A 22,779-nucleotide genomic window follows, 5' to 3' on the forward strand; every position below is an offset into this window, starting at 1 on the left:
TGTTTATTAACCTTTGATAATTTATATTAAATATTCTTTAATTATTGTAACATTTCGCAGCTCTTATATATTAAATTGGTACTCTTTACATGATAAAATAGTAAAATATTAAAGCACTTCAATGCTTTGATTTTTTATACTTTTTATTGTTCTGCTGAGATTGTAAATTGCTCGCTCTCTATTAATTGTAGTAGAAAGATCTTTGTGTTTAGTATTATATTTTTTGTAGATATTGTTTAGTTTAAATTTCTTTCAAATGTCGTTGTAATATTTATTTTTAAATTTTATATCCTCAATGATATCCTCAATATACGGAAATGGGGATCGTATGTTAATTTTTATTGATCAATGTAAATAGTATATTTTACTTAAAGATTAAGATTATCAATAGAAAAGTTCAAGAGCCTTTCGTAACATCCATATTCCTTTTTTGTGTAATAAAAACCACGAAATTATACTAACAGAAACAACTTCAAACAACCAAACTAAATAATAAAAGCCCCTAAATAATTTTAACAAATGTTGCAAAAAGCAAAACAAATGTGCATTTGCTTAACAATTTTTTTAATTTCTTCAAATTCCCATTAATGTATTTTAATCATTCAAAACGCCACTGCTTTCTATCAAATCTTTTCTTGATATTTTGCTTCTAATCACTTTCACCGCAATAATCTCTCAGTAAATGACAACATTTTACATGCAAACATAATTGCTCTACCTCAGCATTTTTAATCATTTTTGCCATTGCACTACAGTGAAACGAACTGATACATGAACTAATCAAAAAGTGATCATGGACTTATATGGATGTCGTTCAGATTCATTTTTATATACTATTTATATATAATTATCGAAAATTAATTAATAGACATATCTCTAAAAATAATATCCTACAACAAAATGACTACTACAACCAGCCAAGTTGGTTGTAGTAGTAGGTCAACAGAGCTTTCCATTGACATCAATTAGTGATCAGATAAAAGGATACAAACTAAATCCATCCCGTCAAATTTAGATAATTTAATACATTATTCGTCTTTACCGATAAACTGTCAAAAAAAAAACTTCCCTAAAAGTTATTTTTTCTGGACGACAGAGCCGCCTATTCACAGAAAAAATATAGATTATTTTTAGATTCTTTTTCCTACAAATTTCCAACTTCTGCACAGTTTATCGTTTTTGTTGACTTTCCAAAAACCAATCTCGTTGTAAGCAGACTAGACTATTAAAAATTAATCCAAAACACCAAACAACACTCATTGACATATGCAAGATAAAGATATAGTGTAAGTATAGAAAAAATTTAAGTAAATATTAAACATTTTTGATTTAATTTTGCAGTTTATTCCAGTTTATGAGAAAAACAACGTTCAGAAATTAGAATATTTCGAATATTAGATCTACACAAAAAGATATAGTTTTTATTTGTGTTCGTTTACCTTATTACGAAAAATGGAGAACAATAATACAGTGCCAGGTCTATTAAAGATATGCTCTCAAAAACGAATTGCCTCGAAATCTTCCAAGTCTAAAGTTTTCATTTTTAATGATTGGTACATTTTAGTTACCACACTCTCCTCTTATATCGAAGTAGTGCATAGGCTACACACTCGTATATAAGATTCTAAATTTTTTCAAAAAGAATTTTCTCAGACGCAACCGCATAGAAGGTCCAGTTGCTATCCAGTTAATGTATACAACTTTTAATAAAAATCTCTAAAATTTTTAGATTCAGAATTTTCTAACTTCAATTCAATTAAAAATTTTGTGGAGGCTTTGCTCTGAGTACAGGACTTCATTAGCTTTGTAAGGATGGAAATTTTAACTAATTTCCAACCTACATACAATCACTGTGGAGTTAATATCTACAATGAAAACTGGTTAATTTTTATTGTAAATATAAAACGTAAACAACTTACCATAAACCCACCCCCGCATGCACGTAATTGCACCAAATAAACAAACCTAAGATTACATTGAAAATGCAAGTAATATAAAATATATTTAAACAAATAAATAATACACTCACCTTTAATATTTGTAATATTTATTTAATATAAATATTTAATAATAATAAATATTTATAAATAAATAAATTTATTAATAAATAATAAATCACAAACACCGGCATAAACACGTTTGTAAACAAAACAAGAAATGTCAAAGCGTGAAAGCTTTGGTTGAACTAAATACAAAGCACGGCGAATTTAAGAACACACGAAAACACAAAGCACAGAAATTACACCCAGGCGAACAACAGCAGCAAAAGACAACAAGTATCAAAAATACCAACGGCAAATGTACCGATGCGCTACAGGAAAAGCTTCGGTCATTTGAGTATAAATAAACGCGCATTGTACAAGCAAGGGCACTTGTTGGGAAACTCTCAAAGGTAGTAATACGTCTTTGCGAAACAAGTCAGTAGAACTATAGTGTTAAGGTAGTATATACGTCTTGACAAGTAGATTGTATATGTAGTCTTATATGTAAATCAAGCCAAGGTAGTCATGATACATCTTGACTAGTAGAATTTTCTGTAGGTTTGAGTTAGGGTAGTAATACGTCCTAACATTAATGCTAACCAAGGCTGTAACCCAGCATAACACTTCTAATCTTTAGATAACGACGTCTTCTGACAAAACACCAAGATTAGCACAAGTAGTGTCGTCTGACAGCAACATTTCAGGCACGTGGAAACAACAATCGGAACAATCATCGAAGCACAATTATTCCAAATAATCGTAATCATCAAATTAGCAAACCAGCATTATATTATAATTAATTAGATTGTAAAACCTTATTTTATTTTAAATTCTCCTAAATAAATAATTGAATTACTACATCACATTGTCTTTGACTTCCAAAATAAAAATTCTATTGCAACGACCCCTGGACGACGGCTGAGTATACCTCAGCATCATCAGCGACAGAAAGTGTGTCGTTACAGCTTATAAGACTGTTTGTAGCCCAGTGAAGGAGCATCGAAAAACTTATAATGCTAATAGGGATGTTTAATGAAGCAATGCTCGATTAAGCAACTATCTGATTATCGGAACGTAGGTACTTTTATGCAAACTTACCCATTTTGACATAAACGAATAGAACTTTGCTTAAACCTTTTTATAAAGCTCTTCCTCATTGGATTCAAGGTTATCGTATAATGTTCATTCAAAATACCTGCCAAAATTTAGTTTACTAAATCATTGACTGTAAATTCGCATAAAAATTATTTAGGTATTTATCTAAATAAAATATTCATAAATTATTTTATTTCTTTTAGACTTGTTTTAGAAAATAGTAAATAAAGAAAAAAGTAAATAACAGATTTGTAATATGCATGACATTAATTGGTTTTTTATAATAAACATTTTAAAATCATTAAAAAAAAATAAAAATCCTGAACTTTATTTACTAAACTATTAAAATCAGATATTGAAACCAATGTCATAACTAAGTAAATTTCTTTTCTTATTGATATACTTTGTATAGAAATTGGGGTGCTGTAAATTTATAAATAATACACGAAATTTTAATTTTACATAGTTGTATAAAGGAATTTCAATGTTTCAAATTTTATTAAAAGTCCAATATATAATTTTTTTTTTAACACAATTAACTTAAATAAATTGTTTACATACAAACCAACATGAATTTAAGTTTAATTCTGCTAACTGCAATAATGTGCTCATGCTTCTCAACTCAACCGAAATGTATCAGTAACGCAGAAAAAAAGCACAAAATAATTTTAGAAAATGCAATTAAAAACGGTAATAATGAATGTAGCGAAAAAAAATAATAATTAGCGAAGAAATGTGTTACAAGGCTTTTATATAAACATTTTCAAATATAATAAATATATATATAAATAAATATATATATAAAAGCAATGTTTGACCATATCATAAAGAAAATTATGTTAATTGTGTTCTTTCAAAAGACTAATATGAATTTTTCAATTCTCCAGCTTTATTTAATTCGAATTTTTGTTCGACTTCTTCCACTGTGCACCGGTATTATTGATTTTTTATTTTAATTAGTAATTCTTCTTATAACAAAAATATTCTCACTAAATCAAAGATTTCGCTTGCATTATGCCTAAGTAAAAGAAGAATTAAGAAAAATCATTTTTATCGTGACACTAGCGAACGGTGCGTCCAGCGGACACATTTAGAGAGCATACGTAGTGGTTCTAATTAGCTGAAGTATAATTTTGTTGTGTTGATTGCAACAATGTCCAGTTCTAATAAATGGAATAATCTTTCGTAAGTTTATAATATACATATGTACATATATTAGTTACGTAGAACAGTGAAAATTTACTTTCAGATCATCGCAACGTCTGGAGTTCTTAGTAAATCCAGCGAATGTTACTGATTGTATTTTTATAGTTGGAAAACATCCAGATGAAATACGCCACTTCCAATTACATAAGAAGGTGCTATCAGAATGCTCCGAGGTTTTTAGTTCAATGTTCTTTGGGGGGTCTTTGGAATCAAAAGATAACTGTGAAGTCTTCTTGGATGATGCCAAACCTACTGCATTTCAATACTTTATCAATTACATTTATTTTCAAATTTTATATGATACAATTTCTTTAAGTGATCTATTCCATTTGGCGTCCCTGAGTAATAAATATATGGTTCTACCGTTATGTGAACACATTAAAAAATTGGTTGAAAAGAAACATGGAACTTTCCTTACAGCTTTAGAGTTTTCGAAGGTTATTGAGAATCCGTTCTTTGAAAATCAGAAGGCCATTATCGAACATATTCAATTTAAATGGGAAAGAAATGAATATTTGCAATCATGTACAATTTTTGATATATCTGCAGCAAGTTTTGTATTACTTGTGGAAAAGTTTTTCGAAACAAGAAGTATAGAGAATAAATTTGCTATGATTGAGAATTACATAGAGAAAAATTGTATATCAGAAAAAACGTGTGATGATCAGACAGGCGGAACTAAATTTCTAAATGGAACGGATAAAATTATTGCAGATCGCCTACTGTTACTAGTTGACCTAGAAAAAATGACTGCTCAACAGTTTTGCTCAGGGCCACTGAAGTCCTCCGTTATAAACGTGCACAAAAAGTTGGATGTATTAGCTAAAATTGGCAGAAGGGTCATTGAAGAGGCGTCTAAAATAAAAATTGAAAATCCTCCTGAAGTATATGTGGCACCCATTCCAAAAAGAATACACACAATATTCCGTGATCCTAAATACGAAAGAAATTAATTAAAGAAAGAAAGTGTGAAAAATCAATAAAATAATTAAAATGAAATCGTTGTTTTTTATCTGACGAAATATGTATATCACTCAATCTATAACTTCGTGTCGTTGTATAAAGTATCTTACTACACTATACTAATGGGAATATTGTTATTAAATTTTTCCAAAATAATATATATAGCCTAATTCATTGGAAAATAATATTTCTGGAAAAATTAAAAACAGATTAAAATTTATATATCAGTAGTCGGTTGCATAGTTAGTTAACTAACTAACTAGTCGGTTGCATAGCAGGAATATTCAACTTCGTCATGAAGGCCATATTATTGTTATAATTGTTATTGTAGTAGTATTATAACATGATTGCACGGGATAATAGGATGGTGAATAAGAAGCTAAAGTGAGAGAATAGATAAGAAGAATATAGTAAATTTTTTTCTATTAAGACGAAAACAATTACTAACAATTTCTTTAGAAAAATTTTTCCTGAATTTAAAAAACAATTCTTTATCTTACAAGAAATGTGAATATACAGAAATGTATAGTGAAGAATGTAATTGAAATTATATAAATATATTTACACACATATATACATATATTAATTATTTATGTATACGTATATATATATATATATATATATATATATATATATATATATATATATATATATATATATATATAATATATATATATATGTATATATATGTATATATTTATTCACATATGTATATATATGTATATATTTATTCACATATGTATATAGCGAAAGTATAGCAGATATATTACAATTTTGCCATCTACAAAACAGAGTAATATAAGCGATTGTTAGCGAAGTTAAGACGAAAGAAGTATTTGACGACAGTGGTGTGATCAGTCATCGCAATGATCCTTATTCGCAGTTTTTGCTAGAAAAAATTACCATCAAATCTGTAACCTTTTAATTTATTTCAGGTAAGACCAATTTGATGTACTTATAGACATTGTTTTTTCGTTTTCGCTATTTATGATTTAATTCAGATTAGATCTAACAGTCAAAAGCTAGTACGCAATAGATTTATGTAAGTGAAGAAATAGTAACAGTTAATAAGGTAACGTTTTAGAATCGTAAGAGATCATCCGCTACATCGTTTCCTAATGTATTTTTTTTTTTTTTCGAGTCTGGGGAACAAAAAATGTCTACACACACCCGCAGAAACATCTTTCTGTGGGTAAAAACTAAAATATGTACTGTTTGTAAACAAAATAGAGAAAAATAAGATCTATATATATACTTCATATATATATATATATATATATATATATATATATAGAGTTATAGCTAATATATATGTATAATAGTACGTTTTCACTGGCTTCGTTAGACTAGTTAACCTACTTGAAATTCAAGTAATTCAAGCAATCTCAAGTAAGTTAACTGGTCTAACGAAACCAATGATAATATACTATAAAGATATTTAATTTGATATAGAATTTGAATTCTATGCATTCGACTTCAAAATTTGTATTTAAATATTGTCGATTAATGGCCAAAATATATAAACAACAGCTGATGTTTAAACACATTTAAGACAGATTTCTTAATCATAATTTAAATCTCACAACTGACTTACATATTTAAGTCAGTATTAAGATTTAAGTTACAACTGTTAAATCCGTTCTTTATATATTTTTGAGAAGAAAATCTTCGATCTGAATACCATTAAACTATGTTTATTTAAAATCGTGATGAGTTTATTGTTTTAGTTATGCAAATTTAAAAAAATTTTGTGGGCGTTCGTACACTTTTTCTGTTATGTGTATATACTTTAACTTATATGTAACTATGTACATTTATATTTTTAGTTAATGTTGAAGTATATTAAATATTATTAATATTAAATATTAAAATATTATTAAACTGCACTTACCCTTTGTATTGGTTTCCAGTGTCTTTCCAAAATCATTATTGGTTAATAAGATCTGAAATTACACATCAAAACTTGTTAGTTTACATGAAAGTACGTTATTTAAATATATTCGTACATATATACATATATATATTATAGTATACATTAAAGAAATTAAAGAAATATATTTTCGACAAACTTTATACTTTATTGAATCGAAAAATATAAATTTAAGTTAATTTCCAATTATAATTGCCAAATCTAAATACACTGCATACTGTAGTCATTAATGAGGTCGTATAATAATCGTAATTATACCGGGCAGACATAATGTTTTCTGCATAAAATCAAAATAATCCAGAGATGAGTTTAATAACTAACTCTAACCCAATAACAATGTGGTTATATATACGCAGTAATCTTACTAATAATAATAATAACTAATAATAATAACTAATAATAATAACTAATAATAATAACTAATAATAATAACTAATGATAATATTTAAAAATTAACTAGTTCAAAAATTCTAATACAAACTAGTATACATACTAGTACAATGGATTAAATGGTCTACAGATTTATTGCATGTAGACCATGTATGGATACATTGTACGTTATATATATATGTACTTAATTAATTAATTAATTAAATAATGTTAAATCAAATGATGTTAAAGAATGTAAAACATATTTATATAAAAATACTTCGATGAAAAGTAAAATATTTCTATTAAATATAAGAATATTCAAATATTATTATTATTTCATTATTTCTATTAAAAAATAATTTGTATGAACAAAATAATTTCTTTCGTCATAATTGACTTTAAAAATCAATTTTAAAAGAAATAATTCTTTATATTTAATGGATTGTAGTTTTTTATTTCTACCGCCACTGCTTTTTATCAAATCTTTTCTTGATATTGTGCTTCTGATCACTTTCACCGCAATAATTCTACAGGTAAGCACAAGTATTTAACATACCTAACTGCTTCACCACAATTTTTTTTAATTATTTTCAGGCATTGAGCCACAGTGGAACAAATTCATGTATGAAGTATTTATCGTGACAATCGTGATGGAGCAAATAGACAAAACTGCATAACGCCCTTAAATAATAAAATTTTTGTTTAATAAAATTTTATTTATTAAATAATATAATTCACTCAAGGATAGATAAAGATCTATTCCGTTTAAGTATATACCGTTCTATTTGTTTATGACTGTAGATAGCATATGAATAGCAAAAGAGTTGTTCAATGGGAATAAATATTATGTGTCCCGGATGTTTTAACTTTTAATAAAACTGTCAATGTTGCCAAACCATACAGTGCAAAACAATGCCACATCAGCAGAAAACAACTACATCCGTGTTAGAAATTGTTCACAAAGTCAAGTATCAAATTAAAGGAAATACACACCATAGTAAAAAAATGGATACTCAGTTAAGTTTATTGCAAACAGCCACACAGAGAATATCCAAAAACGAACGCGAAGTGAATCACCTCTTCACTGAAGTTTGAAAAAAATAACAAGACTCCAAAAAATTAAGGCGCTATTGTACTTTTACGAATTAGCCTCGTTTTTGCGGAATATCTTTTTTTCATGCAAACAATTCTTCATAAAAAACCTTAAGATAAAGTATAGTTAAGACAGAGATTATACGAAATTTAAATATTTGAATGGTAACAAGATATCAATAACTATCGTTAATGATTGTTTTGGCAATCATGAAACTCGGTAGTTCCTCTCTGTTAGTGTATTTTAAAGGCAAGATCAATCCACTATTAAATACTTTTAGAATGTGTTCTGATGTCATAAGCATCAAAAATTTTAGTTTTGGAAAAGAACATTCAAAAAAAGTTATGGAACATTACAGAAAATCAAATAATGTTTGAGATGTAACATTGGATTTCGTTTTGACTATACATTGACCTACATGTCATTACAAGCAAGTCAATTCGACTTCTCGGTACAGGACGTTTTTAAAGCTAATCTACGCACGTAAGACACCAGAGTATTCTTGAATACAAAAAAGTAGTATTCGTGAATGACTGAAGATTTTGTATGTTTATATTCATGGAATGACCAACTCACTTGTCGATCTTGGTTTGCGCTGAAGATAACTACATCTGAGATTCAAAAAAATTTTTTTTTTATATTTACATTTTCAGTGTCCCACATAAAATGCTATTATATTGCCACAATTAATCAACTCACAAAAGAAAAAAGTTTTTCTTCTTTTCTTAATATTTTTCGCATTTTTAGCCAACTCACCCCACTGTGTATCGATATTTTTAATATTTTTTCTTCGTATAACGAGAAGAATTCCTACTAAATCAAGGCAGTCACATGAAATTTACCCCAAAAAAGAAAAAACAATATAAGGCATATATTTTTCATGTCTTATTTTTTTTTATACATGTATAGAAATACATTTTTTGTAGTGGTTCTATCCAACTGTACTTTCAAATCAATCCCTCTACATTACCGAATATTAATAGAGAGTAGACTTATTACTTCCATAAGAAAAATTTTGTTTTATCAATAGGTACAATGTCTTCGAACACGTGTGAAAATTGGAAAGATCTTTCGTAAGTTTATAATATAAATACTTACATTAGTTATGTAAAACTAAAAAGGTATTTTTAGATCAAAACAACGACTGACTTTCATACAAAATCCAGCTAATCTAACTGATTGTAATTTTATAGTTGGAAAAGCACCAGGCGAAATACGGCACTTTCCATGTCACAAGAAGGTGTTATCACAATTCTCGGAGATCTTCAAGTCTATGTTTGCTGGGCGATATATGGAATCAAAAGAGGCTTCTAAAATTATATTGAATGATATTCAACCAAATGCATTTCAACATTTTGTCAATTATATCTACTTTGACATTTTACTTGATAGCATTTCTTTAGGCGATCTTATGGAGTTGGCATATTTGAGTGAAAAATATGAGTTTTCTGGTTTATCTGATAAGACTCAAGATTTGCTTAAAACAAAAGGTAAAACGCCTGTATCAATTTTGGAATTCGCGAGAATTCTTGAAACTCCGCTCGTCAAAAATTATAATGAAATTATTGATGCTATTAAATTAAGACTTGAAAAGAATGAATTGATGCGATCTTCACAAATATACGATATGGCTTCACCAAAATTTCTACTACTTATGGATAAGCTTCATAAAGATATTCCTACTTTGGATCACTTCTCTATGGTTGAGAATTATGTAGAAAAAAATTTTATGCCAAAGAAACGAAATGCCTCCGAAAAACAAATTTGTGGTATAGATTTTCTGAATGGATCAGAGAAAATGATTATAGAGCGACTACTATTAATAATTGAGCCAGAAAATATGACCCCAAAAAAATTTTGCGATGGGCCTTTAAATTCGTCTTTTATAAGTGCGCAAACAAAGTTAGATATTTTAACAAAAATAGCACATAAGTACGTTGCCAACATTCCCGAAATAACTCTCAGTAAAGATCCAAAGTGTTCATTACCAAAAAACAGAAAGCCGTCTATGTATGACTACGTAAGTAATTTTCAACAAACCAAATTCAAAGAGCATTAAATTGAAACTAATAACATAATTTAATTTTTTTATATAACTTAATATATATAACATTGGACATGCAATGCCGCCTTCTCCACACAATACGTCTAATGTAGAGTACTTCGCCAGATGATGTTCCAATTTAAATCATTCCCATATGATTTACAGCAATGAATGTGAATAAATCGAAAACATAACACCGCAAATCACTAATTAAAAATACATCAGTAATCGCCTAATCAACATTTTTTGATAACTATCGACAGTATTCTATTGTTCTGTGTGGGTAAAGTCGCTATCATATTTCCATCAGCCAACCTTACGGAGCGCCTTCCTCATATAGTATTTTTTTCAATCAACCAAATTCTTAAATTTTTGATTAAAAAGATACAATGAAAAATATCAATAATATGTTATTATATATATCAAGTTTAGTGATGAAGTTTGTAATAATAATGTAATAATAAATTTAAATAATAATGGATTTATATTTTGATAAATATTTTTTTAGTATCTGTTCTCAACATTAAGTTAACTTTAACAAGTAGTTTTCTAAAGTATGTACCACAATATCCGGCACAGGATGAACTGCACTTACTAAGGAACATGGAACTATTCGTATAGAAATTAAAATATATATCACGCAATCCTTAATAAGGAACGTGAAGTGAACTATTTTGTATAGTATTTAATAATAATTGATGCTCATATGGTAGATTTTGTTCTTTTTTTAGATAGAAAATCTAGAATTCATTTAATCAACTAAATTGGTCTGACGAAGAAAAGTTTTCACCTCGAATGAAAAAAGTAAAACTTAAATTTATCTAACTAAAGTTTCTAAAGTAAATACTTCAAATTGTGGATCTAATATATTTAAATTACCAAATTTTAATGAAGATCTTAATTTCGACAATTAAGGTTTTATAAAAAGAAATTACTTAAAGAATACTCGGTAGATTGCATTATTGAAAGTGTAGTTATAAAAATCCGATTATCGGGATTCTATGTGCTCTAAAATACTTCATATAAAATAAAATAATGAAATAGTTATGTGCATTCACATAACTGCTTATGTTCAATTAATTCACATTCTTACAATAAATCAAGGAACAACTGAGATTTGCGGCATAGATCTGAATTATATTCTCATTAGGGTTCTTACTTTTTAAAACATTAACCAGTAAAGGCAATAATAATTTAATTTTAAATATGGTGTTCTACAATTTTATTTATTATAGTATTATCTAGATAAATTAAAACTTCATTAGACCAGTTTTCTTACTTGAGAGTCAAGTAATTCAAGTAATCTCAAGTAAGTTAACTGATCTAACGATGCCAGTGGAAACATACTATAACCGAACAATTCCTAAAAATATAAGAAAATTTTTATATGTTATAGAAATTAATTAACAAATTTCTTATGATTTTCAGTTAGATTTTCAGTTATTAACTAACTCCAATTAAAAAAAAAATAAAAAATAGTTACACAGAAAAGTATTCAAGACTTAAAAAGTCACATATTTTGGAACATTAAGCTAGAGACATCTGACCTCATTAGAAAACGGACTAACCATTACCAATGACAGCTCCTAACTCTGATTAATTATGAGCTTCCTGATAACTGCAGTATTTTTTAGAGGTAATTGGTATTAGGAAAATTATAGTTTATTTGGAGGTGGATACTATATTTCATAGAAATATATATATACATACTATCGGATAGCCAAACTGCTTTAGATTTGAGTTCATTTCAATTTACATCCATGATGATTTTTGATTGCTACACATTTCTTAATGAAATGACGACGCAGTTTAACACCACTCTACTCTGGGTTCCCGAGTATCATAGCAATATTTTCAACAATCGCATTGTAGGTAAACTGGCTAAAAGGGGTGCCTAAAGTATTTAATCGAAACATCTTAAAAAATGTAGGCATATCGTTGACATAATAAAAACATTGTTTGCATTTTCCAATGTAGGCGGGCTTTGTGTATGCAAGTTAAACGGGTTCTTTCAGAAACAAATTTAGTACTCTCATTGATATAATCCATAAAGATATCAATCTTGTTGTCAGTTAGTTGGAGGATCATAGCCGATTAGCGAACCATGCTTAAAAGATTAAGATTAAATCCCTTTTTAATCATGCCTGTCATAGTTGTGAAGAGTACGATGAAAGTGTCTCATATCTGCTTTGTTACTATTTAGCGTTGATCTGCTGTTATAGGGAGTTATTTTTAAGAGGATTCTAAACTCCAGGATCGCCCTGTAAAGAGCATTCTAAGCTTTGCAAAAGATTCAAATTAGTTTTTAAACCTCGAAGTTTCTTCTACGATAAAATAATCGGGCTAGAAATCTATATAGATCCTTATGATCGCCAGTATAACTTAACCCAACCTAAGAACATTAACGAGTTCACCAATGGGATAATAACTATTGGACTATGTCGTAGACTGTGAATTAGATGGGAATCTATGACTACAGAACTCTGATTTTCTTTTACGGGAAGATAAACTAGGCCAATACGCCTAGATGGATCCTTAGGATCGGCGTTACAACCTAACCCAACCTAAAACAATGAATTCACCATTGGGATGATGAATAATTTATGGAAGTTATAAATTGTGAAGTAGGTGGAAATTTATAGCCTAAATTAAATAGATTAGACCTATTTAATATAAAAAGTAATATGTAATGTCCCACATTCTACTAGATTATATGCATGCTAGTATTCTGTTCTAGAAGGATATTATCTACTAGAATGTATACACTACTCTTCAATTTTACCAGAAAATTTTGTTAATTTTACTAGGAAATTGAAGAGAGTAATACATACCAATATATACGAAATAAAATTGTAGCACCATCTCACTTTACCTTCTTTCACAAAGAATATGCAAACAACACAATAAAGTTTATTGAATAAACTTAAGAGCTAAGCTGCGAATATATGTATTCTCTTCAAAAAAAACAACAATAATTTTACAGCTGCGAAAAATGTTAACAGATTCCAACAACAGAACTAAACAACAGAGAAGCTGTCAAAATGCTAAAAATATTTGCTAAATCCAATTTAAAGCCAAATTACATACATACATATTTACATTCGCTTAACTGTATTTGTTATCTACGACTTAACTTCATTTGTATATGCAAATAAACAAACAAAAAATAAATGGTCCACGTAGGCATTTTGAATAATGTTAGCGCCACCGGTTTTAATCAATTTTATTAATCACTGATTACTCTCACGGCTTCACTTTTCTCTTTAACATTGTTGCTGTTATACAAACAAAGAAACATATGAGCGAAATGTGTGTAATACAAAATATATGTATGCAATGTTATGAATGAATATTTATTGGGAATGCAGACTTAGCACTTCACTATTTGCTGGTTTGTGTTTATTTATTTCTTTATTTGTTTTTGTTTTATTTTTGTATTTGTTTTTAAGTCAAATGCAAGCAGCGTGTAGTTGTTGCTTTTGATTTTGTTTATTTACATTTTTCGATAATTTTTTTAAATAAATTTCTACTGTCAGTTTTATTTGCTGTTAAGTGCATATTTTAGGTGTCGAATTACATGAAAAGCTGCTTTCAGTTTTTTTGTAAGCACGATAGGCCATGATCAATGAAATTATGCAATTTTAATGATGACATTTAAATGCTTTAATCAAATTTATATATTATAAATCTTAAAAAATCTTTTTAATACATAATAAAAATTTAGATGTGAAATGTAATCTTAAAGCTATTATTTCCACAACTGATAATTTGCACGAAAATGAATTACCAATGATTGGGTAGCTGTCAGTCAGAAATACGGAAGATAAAATAGCATTTGAATCTGACATAAATATTTGGTTCTATAGCTTGTAGTAAGTATTGAACTATTAAACAAACATTGTTCAACTTCTAATATGCGCCTTCTAGTTACGATCTTCCTATTTGTTTAGTGTTATATGAAAATAAATTTAGTATTATAAGTTACATTCTTAAAGAAATCATTCTAATTAGAACTAGCCATGTCGGTAGGATTTTATAAATCGAGATTTTCAACTTTGCCAAAGTTGACGTATTAAGTATTAAAAAAGAAATTGTTTTGAAATACGCTTTAGTAATATTAATATATATTAAAGACTCTCATTACTAAAATTTTACAATACCGTCAAACTATATCTTAGTAGATAATAGTAGTTTTTCGTGGAAGCCTTTCATGATAGTCTTTCGCGACAATCTATCAGACAGGTCTTTCCTGACAGTCTTTTGAACAGTCTTTCGTGACAGTCTTTTGCAACAGTTTTTCGTGGCAGTTTTTTGTGACAATCATTCGACATAGTCTTTCGTTACAGTTTTCCGTGATATTCGTTCATGACAGTCTCTGGTGAAAAGTCTTTCGTGATAGTCCTTTGTAACAGTCTTTCGTGGCAGTTTTTCGTGACAGTTTCTTGTGACAAATTTTCTTAACAGTCGTTTATAATAAGACTTTTGAATCACTTTTACGTTCACAAAACGATTTCCTTTTATTGACAAATGGTTTTTACTGATAGAGTAAAAGTTGCACTGCGCCAATTTAAAACAGTATAGGAACCGATTGACTACCGATACATTTAATTGGCAATAAATAGTCTCAATACATATATAAATTGAAGGAATTGTTTATTTAAGAACCTTTATTATGTATACATGACCAATTAAAAAAATTTAAAAAAAATGTGAATTTTTCACAACAAAATTCATACAACTTCCATATTGACATATGTAATGCCTCACATCGAGTTCTTATTCAATATATGCAGATTTTTATTTAGGGCGATGATGAGAACTATAGACTTCCTGATATATGAAACTAAAAATATATATTCCTCACAATAATTTTTGACATTTCTGGTTAATTGAATTTAATAGTGGGTTGGGCAAAGATTAATTTAGAATTATATAGATTTATATCTAAACTATCTTAAGTTTTCTACACAACTTTTTTTTAATTTTCTAAACCACACATTTTTTTTTTGTTTTTTGAAAAAATTGCGATTTCTTTGTTGGATTCTATATTGTAAGATCGGATATAGAAGAGAAGAAAAAAGCTAGTTATTAAAAACATTCACTACAGAATTAAAAGGAATATTTCAATAATTTAATAAAAGTACTTTAATAGGAGTAAGTTAATTGCTAAAGCTGCTCTTCCATCAAATACCAAAAATCATATCTTCTCATTCAAGCAAACAGTTTATAGTAACTTAACATTTTATAGACTATACCTATGAGCCAAGATATTACTCAATTACTGTGAAGTTGATTAAATAATAGCGAATTTGTTAATATTTGATTAATAGCCAATAATTAAGTTAAAAATATTATTGAAATAAATAACAAAAATTAACAAATATATGAGAAATTATAATGCCTTTTCCATTTAGCAATACTCGTATGAGCAAAAATATTTAAAAAAATTGCTCTACGAGTGTATTATTATTATATACATATATTTAAACTATATAATTGAAATAAACAATATGTAAAATGTTACAAGACATTTTTTTTAAAACTGTTGCAACTGCCGCATTGCTACATACTTCCAAATATTGCCGGAATGAAATTTATATTGAACTCAAAATATGCGATTGCTGGTCCGTTCCGACCGTGACGGGCTTACGACAACGTAAAACCAGAAGTAAATTTCCTATATAATTTTTTTCTACTTTTTATTTTAATTTTTTGTCCGGTCCATTACATGGCAAGTTGCGAAGATAATAACAAATGAGAAATGTCTTGCATTGCTTAATCAAATGTATAAAAAGTCTGACCTGTTACCGGTGAAGTTTCAGATATTGAATACACATAAATACCATTTAATGACCATCATTTTTAGAGACGATTCCCAAGGCTTAGGCTAACTAAACTATCCGATGTTGTAAAGAAAATGCAACTGAGCATGCAACAGCGGCGCTCAAAATCCAATAAAAAAAAACATTTAACTGCAAATCGCAGAAATTTCCGAAATTACCAAAACAACATTTTTTTACAGGTTACATTGGTTACAGGTTACTATTGTACAACAATGTAGTGCGCTGCGGGCCTAATGTCATGGTTTATATTTACATCATCAATAAACGAGTTTACAAATATTTTTATGCGCCCACAATGACATGTGTGATGCCCTACTTCATCTGTGAAAAGTGTTATTTAAGCTTTAATTTACTATTTAGTTTAATTTAATATAATAGTATCAGTACAATTCTAAGGAATTCGGAAACACGGGTTTATAAAAATAAAAAAATACTAGAAAAATACTAAAATATACTAAAAAAATAGATAAAATCGGGTTTGTAATGTATTTCGTATCATTGTCTTCACTATATCTGACGGCAGCAAACTAGAATCACGTTTTTTATTTTTTGCCTATAATACTTTAAATTCAAAATCGATACTTTGATAAATTGAACAGATTACGAAGGGGTCTATTAACAAAAAAATATATACGCATACAAAATCAACCTTTTCCAAAAGATTACAGCCTTAGAGCTATCATCCATTTCACTTTGTGGTTAATAACACAACCCTAAAGAGTGTTTATTATTGATATTATTAATATAACGTTTTTTAACTCTTCTAATTCAGTAGGTTGATTAAGCTTTATTGTAATAAATATTACTGTAACAATATTAATACATTTTTGTTTGAAAATTTAATGATTTACTCTCCATTTCTCAAATTTTGCTGCCAAATCAAATATTATAAAAGTAATCTAACAATTTTGTAGTAGTTTTAGTAGACTTTTATATTTTTCATAAATACAAATATCGAATCAAATAACATTTCAGGGTAATCTAATCTTTATTAATCTCAATCGGTAATCAATCGGATAATTGTATGAAATCTGGCACTATGGCCGTCGGGTTTACTTTGCTCCCTTATGGGTTTAGAGTAAGTCTCTAAGCTCTGTTGCTTGAATAAAAAGTAGTATAGAACCTAATTAAGAGAGTTTTATTTCCGCTTCCGTAAAGGTGAATATCGCTAGGAATCTATTCCGTATGTACATTAGCGCAGAGCATTCTAACAGCACATGCGTATCTTACTCTTCATTGCCTTCACAGAATCTACAATTTGTATCCATATATATGCCCAGTCTTGTAAGGTGGTATTTTAGTTAGTGTCTCTTATTATTTTAAAATAATTTTTTTAATAGCAATGGAGAATTATTAATAATAAGAAACTTATAAAATCTGAAATATTAATTTCTACCTTTCAAATAATAATCGATATAATTTATAGTTCAATACAAGCAGGAGTATACCTACTTATAAGTGTGTAGGGTGTTATAGTATTTAATGTTGTTACAGTTTATTCGAAGCAACGGTAAACCAGCTTTTCATCAAATCAGCTGAGCCAATGGACAATTAAACATGAATGTAAACACAAGACAAGAGTAAAAGTTTTTAATTTAAAAACAATTTTAAGCTCGGTCCAAACATTGAAAATCCAATAACACTTCAGTTTAAGCCATCGACGGCAGCGGTTGTGATTAAAAGTTGAAGAGGAATTAAGAGTAATACTTTAAGGTTATTATTTTTTCGAAAGGACAAAAAATATTTATTTAATAATATAATAGTTGAAAAAAACGAAAAAGTTAAAATAATATAATGAAAATATTTTAAAACATAGTGAAATTAAATAAAATAACCATAACCAAATCAAATACTTTCGAAATACCTCAATTAAAAAAGTTAATTAAGGAAGTAGTTTGTTAATTTGTGAAAAACATTACATAAATATCTGATAATAAAAATATGTGGCATAATTGGAATGTAAAAAATCAACTGGGATTTTGCATATTTAGCATAGTTTGCATAACTCAAATCACTGGAAAACAACCTCCAATTGTTAATAATGCACCGCAACTGCAGGAAAGACGTAAGAAATGATCATAAGTTCAAATGAATGAAATGAAAAATATAATTAAAACAATAAAAAATATTATTAAATAAAATAAATTTTATACATTTAATACATTAACTATTAAACAACTGATTGAAACAATGGTTTTCATATTAACAATTACAATTTATAAAATATAAGTCACAAATTTATGTTTATATATTTATAAAATATTTATATATCAAGCACTTAAATAAATACATTTTCTTATGTATAAATTAATAACAAATAAAGTTTATTGCTTAAATATGAATCTAAATGTAAATTATATGAATATAATAAATATATATATAGTAAAAAAAATCAAAAAATATAAAATTAATGTCTGTACTATATATGAAACATAGGGTCTCAAATATCATAGATTTTGATATAAAAATTTTGAAATAATGAATTTTTATAAATATATTAAGTTAGCTTAGGTTATGATGGCATACCAAAAAGGTCACGCATAGACCATTAAGGTCCATTGCGATACCAGACCAGAATCGTATTTTTATCGATGCGATAGTGTGTATGCACGTGTTATTAGCGAATTTTATTAGGATTTCAACAGAAACCACAGATATGTGCTCCAGCACTGTAAAACTGACAGCCCCAAAGTATTTTTGTCGAGTTTTCGAGAAAGCCGGGCAGTTACACAGCAAATGCTCCAGAATTTTCTTTGCATCCGGCTCGTTGAATTTCCTGCAAGCATCGCTGCGAATTAGGTTTAGTTTGTGCGCAGTGCGCATGTGATGCCACCAGAGAGTGACCTGTCAATACACCAATTAATGTTCTACAGTTCCTTTGGCTAGACGATATAACATCCTCTGTGTTTATTTCCTCGTTTATAAGTCTACACATGATCCTAGTTATTCTACAGATGGTTCAGTTACGATACCTTTCCTTTGCTCTCCTTGTCATGTGCTCGTTCAAAAGTTTATGTATTTGTTTCAGAGGTCTGAGTACTTCGATCGTTTAGTTCTCTGAAAGTCTTGCGCTAGTCATAGCAATAACATTAACTGTCCCATTTCTCTCTATACCTTTACGACCAGTAATCCAGTACATACAAATTCTGCGGTTGCAGGCTAATCTGGTCATAGTTTTCTTGCATTCCAGTACATTTTTGAATGATAACCAATATGATTTGACTGCCTTAATGGCTGCTTGGCTATCCACACAGAAATTTATGCAGTTGTTTCTCGTTTTAATCACAAACATAAGTATATTACATTTATGTTTTAAAATATATAAATACAATAAAAGTATTGGACATATTTATTAATTATAAATATTACAAATAGATAAATATTATATAAATACTTAAGAAGTGCATATGTACACGATTTGACTACATTTAAAATAATATAATAAAATTTTATGTATATTAAAATTATTAATATAAAAATATCCTAGGTAAATGAGTGATTGCTATGTTGAAAACATACTTTGAATGATATTGTTAAAATCTACAGACTCTCATTGCTGCCCATTATTTCCATTCTGCACAAGAATGACTTAAGAGTCTATAGTAAATTGTATTAATAATTATCCAATAAAATAATAGATAAATAAAGAAAGAAAGTGATTATAATTATCAGAACTTTTTTTTTTAAGACAAATGCTCAGTGGATTTTTGCATAATTGAATTAAATAATTTAATAAAAATTAAAACTTTTTTTGATTTTCTAATAGTTTTCGGTAAATTTGAGTCTACTAAGCTTAAATTTGCAAATAGTTTTTTTTTGGTTTAAAATTCGTATTTTAAAAGATATGAATATCGTCATTAAATAAGTAGTTTTGCTATAGACATTCTTTTCCAAATTTCTCTCCTTCTTTATGACTTCAATAGGTCCCCTTTTCGTCAGATAAGCATCGAATGCGAACTTGCCGGTTCTTGATAAATATAAGTATTGCAGTTTCAGTATCAGAAATATCTATATAAACATTGCGGCATGAAATATAGTGCATCATTAACTCGTTAGAAATATAAAGGTATTTAAATATTAATTTCTTATCTTATAAGTAAATGTTTGGTTATTGTTCGGTTAAATGAAAAATAGAAACAATACGTTTCTAAAAACAATACTTTTATTTATTATCAAATTTTCTTATGAAATATGAAATATTTAATTGTGCTCAACTGATGTTTATTAAATACTAAGATATATTATATTTTTCAGAGTCTGATATTTTCAATATCTCTAAGAATGAAATCAATTTAATTTTGTTAGCATCTCCTCTGTACTTAATAAGAGAAGGAAGATTGACCTTTAAGAAACGACATTCGTTTGTGAAATATTATACTGCACCAAATTAAGAAAATATTTTGAACGTCATGTTTAATTATTCCAAAAAAAGACAATGATTGTTAAAACCCATATAAATGGATGTAATTTAGTAATACTTAGCAAGACATAATGGGCTGTTAAACCCGGTTATATTTTCAAAAAACTCTTCTAAAATTTATTGCAGTAATATATATACATATATATAACCGAAAATATATATAACAAAATTTAGTTGAATAATATGTTTTTATCGGGAAAAGATTTTTACAAAAGCAAATTATCATAAATTATACAAATAGATTCAAACATTTTAAAAAAGTCAAAGATAATGTTTATACTATATAACTAAATGTATTTCTAAATGTTTGTTAAAAAAGTATAATATATTATCTAGTAGAATTAAAAACTAAAATATTTATCTTTCTTTCTTTCAGCAACTTGGCTACAAACTTGCCCAAGAAATGACCCCAATGAAAATCAATGCTTTCGCAGTCTCTTTGAAGGTTGCTTTCCCGCGCTGGCGGCAGGTATACCAGAAATTGGAGTTAAGAGTTTCGAACCATTACATATAGAACAAGTTTCTGTTTCGAAGGGAAGTGGAAATTTAGTACTTTCTGGAGGGTTTCAAAATTTAGTTATACGTGGTCCCTCAAATGCAACTGTGCGTAGAGCAAAGTAAGAATTTTGTCAAATCGAAAGGCATTAACATAATATGCATATTAAGAATAAATTTTATATTTTAAATTTCAGTTTAGATTTAAACAAAAACTTATTGAATTTCGAATTAGAATTACCAATATTACGGATACGTGCTAAATATAATCTGAAAGGTAACATTTTACTGCTACCGCTCATAGGCAATGGTGACGTTAGAATGGCACTGAAGAATGTCAGAACAGCTGTCAATACCAAAATACATTTGATCAATGATCCTGAAGTAAAAAAAAATATTACATATAGTATTCATTACACTTAATATATTAATTTATTTTATTTTGTCTGATTTATTCCATTTTCTAGGAAGTTATACATATTGATGACATGAAGGTTACTTTTCATGTGGGTGCCATGCGCATACATTTAACTAACCTATTTAACGGTAATGATATATTGGCGGCTTCAATTAATAATTTTCTAAATCAAAATGCAAATGAAGTTATTTCGGAATTACGCCCTGATTTGGAAAGTGGATTAGCTGATATCTTTCATGGATTATGGAATAATGTATTCTCCAAAATGCCTACAAAATTATGGTTGCTGTGATTTTTTTGTTCGTAAAAATCTTGTATATATTTGTTTTAATATTTATTGCTATATATTAGGTCTAAAAAATAAAGAAATCTATTTTTAAAAAACATTTTAATTGAGTGTATAGGTCTAAATTTTAGAAGAAGTATTTAGCCATGTTCAGCCCTATTCTGAATATTCCCAGGAAACAAATTTCTCCTAAAATGTATTTCTCCCTGAAATTTAATTCCCCTTTTTTGAATTGCTCGGAAGGCAGCTCTTCCCTTAAAATGTTGGAACAACAAAAAATCCACTTCCCTTAAAATGTAGGAACAACAAAAAATCCAAATTTCTTTTGTTGAACTTTGGCGGCATTTGATGCATAATTAAAAACTTTTATTTTTATTTTATTTATTTTAATTGTTTGTTTTATTTTATATATATTCACATAACTTATTTCTTTTTTTAACAAAAACAAAAATAATATATTTTATTTATTAATGCAACAATAATGGGATTGTTAATGTTTTATATGAAGTATTAGTCCTTTTATTTTTAATATGTTTTCAATTTCGTCCTAAATTTTCGTTCATTTTAAATTTTCCATAATTCTATTGTTTTAAATGTTTTAAATTAACATTTAAATTTGTAGAAAAAATGTG

At 27.8% G+C, this 22,779-nt stretch overlaps 3 protein-coding genes across 3 annotated transcripts; all 3 read left to right on the forward strand.

The window, feature by feature from the left end:
* Positions 1 to 4,078: 4,078 nt before the first annotated feature.
* LOC119678509 lies at positions 4,079 to 5,282 on the forward strand. Its single transcript, XM_038090371.1, has 2 exons — positions 4,079 to 4,262; positions 4,327 to 5,282. Exons 1-2 carry the CDS (start codon positions 4,231 to 4,233, stop codon positions 5,234 to 5,236), a joined length of 942 nt encoding a protein of 313 aa, XP_037946299.1. The 5' UTR covers positions 4,079 to 4,230; the 3' UTR covers positions 5,237 to 5,282.
* Positions 5,283 to 9,584: 4,302 nt separating this feature from the next.
* On the forward strand, positions 9,585 to 11,093 carry LOC119678508. The gene is made up of 3 exons (XM_038090370.1): positions 9,585 to 9,714; positions 9,773 to 10,661; positions 10,799 to 11,093. Exons 1-3 carry the CDS (start codon positions 9,677 to 9,679, stop codon positions 10,826 to 10,828), a joined length of 957 nt encoding a protein of 318 aa, XP_037946298.1. The 5' UTR covers positions 9,585 to 9,676; the 3' UTR covers positions 10,829 to 11,093.
* Positions 11,094 to 18,442: 7,349 nt separating this feature from the next.
* On the forward strand, positions 18,443 to 22,169 carry LOC119678510 (protein takeout). Its single transcript, XM_038090372.1, has 4 exons — positions 18,443 to 18,593; positions 21,325 to 21,565; positions 21,641 to 21,827; positions 21,911 to 22,169. The coding sequence occupies exons 1-4, from the start codon at positions 18,470 to 18,472 to the stop codon at positions 22,151 to 22,153; spliced, it is 795 nt and encodes a 264-aa protein (XP_037946300.1). The 5' UTR covers positions 18,443 to 18,469; the 3' UTR covers positions 22,154 to 22,169.
* Positions 22,170 to 22,779: the final 610 nt, after the last annotated feature.

The sequence above is a fragment of the Teleopsis dalmanni genome, chromosome 2 (assembly GCF_002237135.1).
Source record: "Teleopsis dalmanni isolate 2A chromosome 2, ASM223713v2, whole genome shotgun sequence".
NCBI classification, from domain to species: Eukaryota; Metazoa; Arthropoda; class Insecta; order Diptera; family Diopsidae; genus Teleopsis; species Teleopsis dalmanni.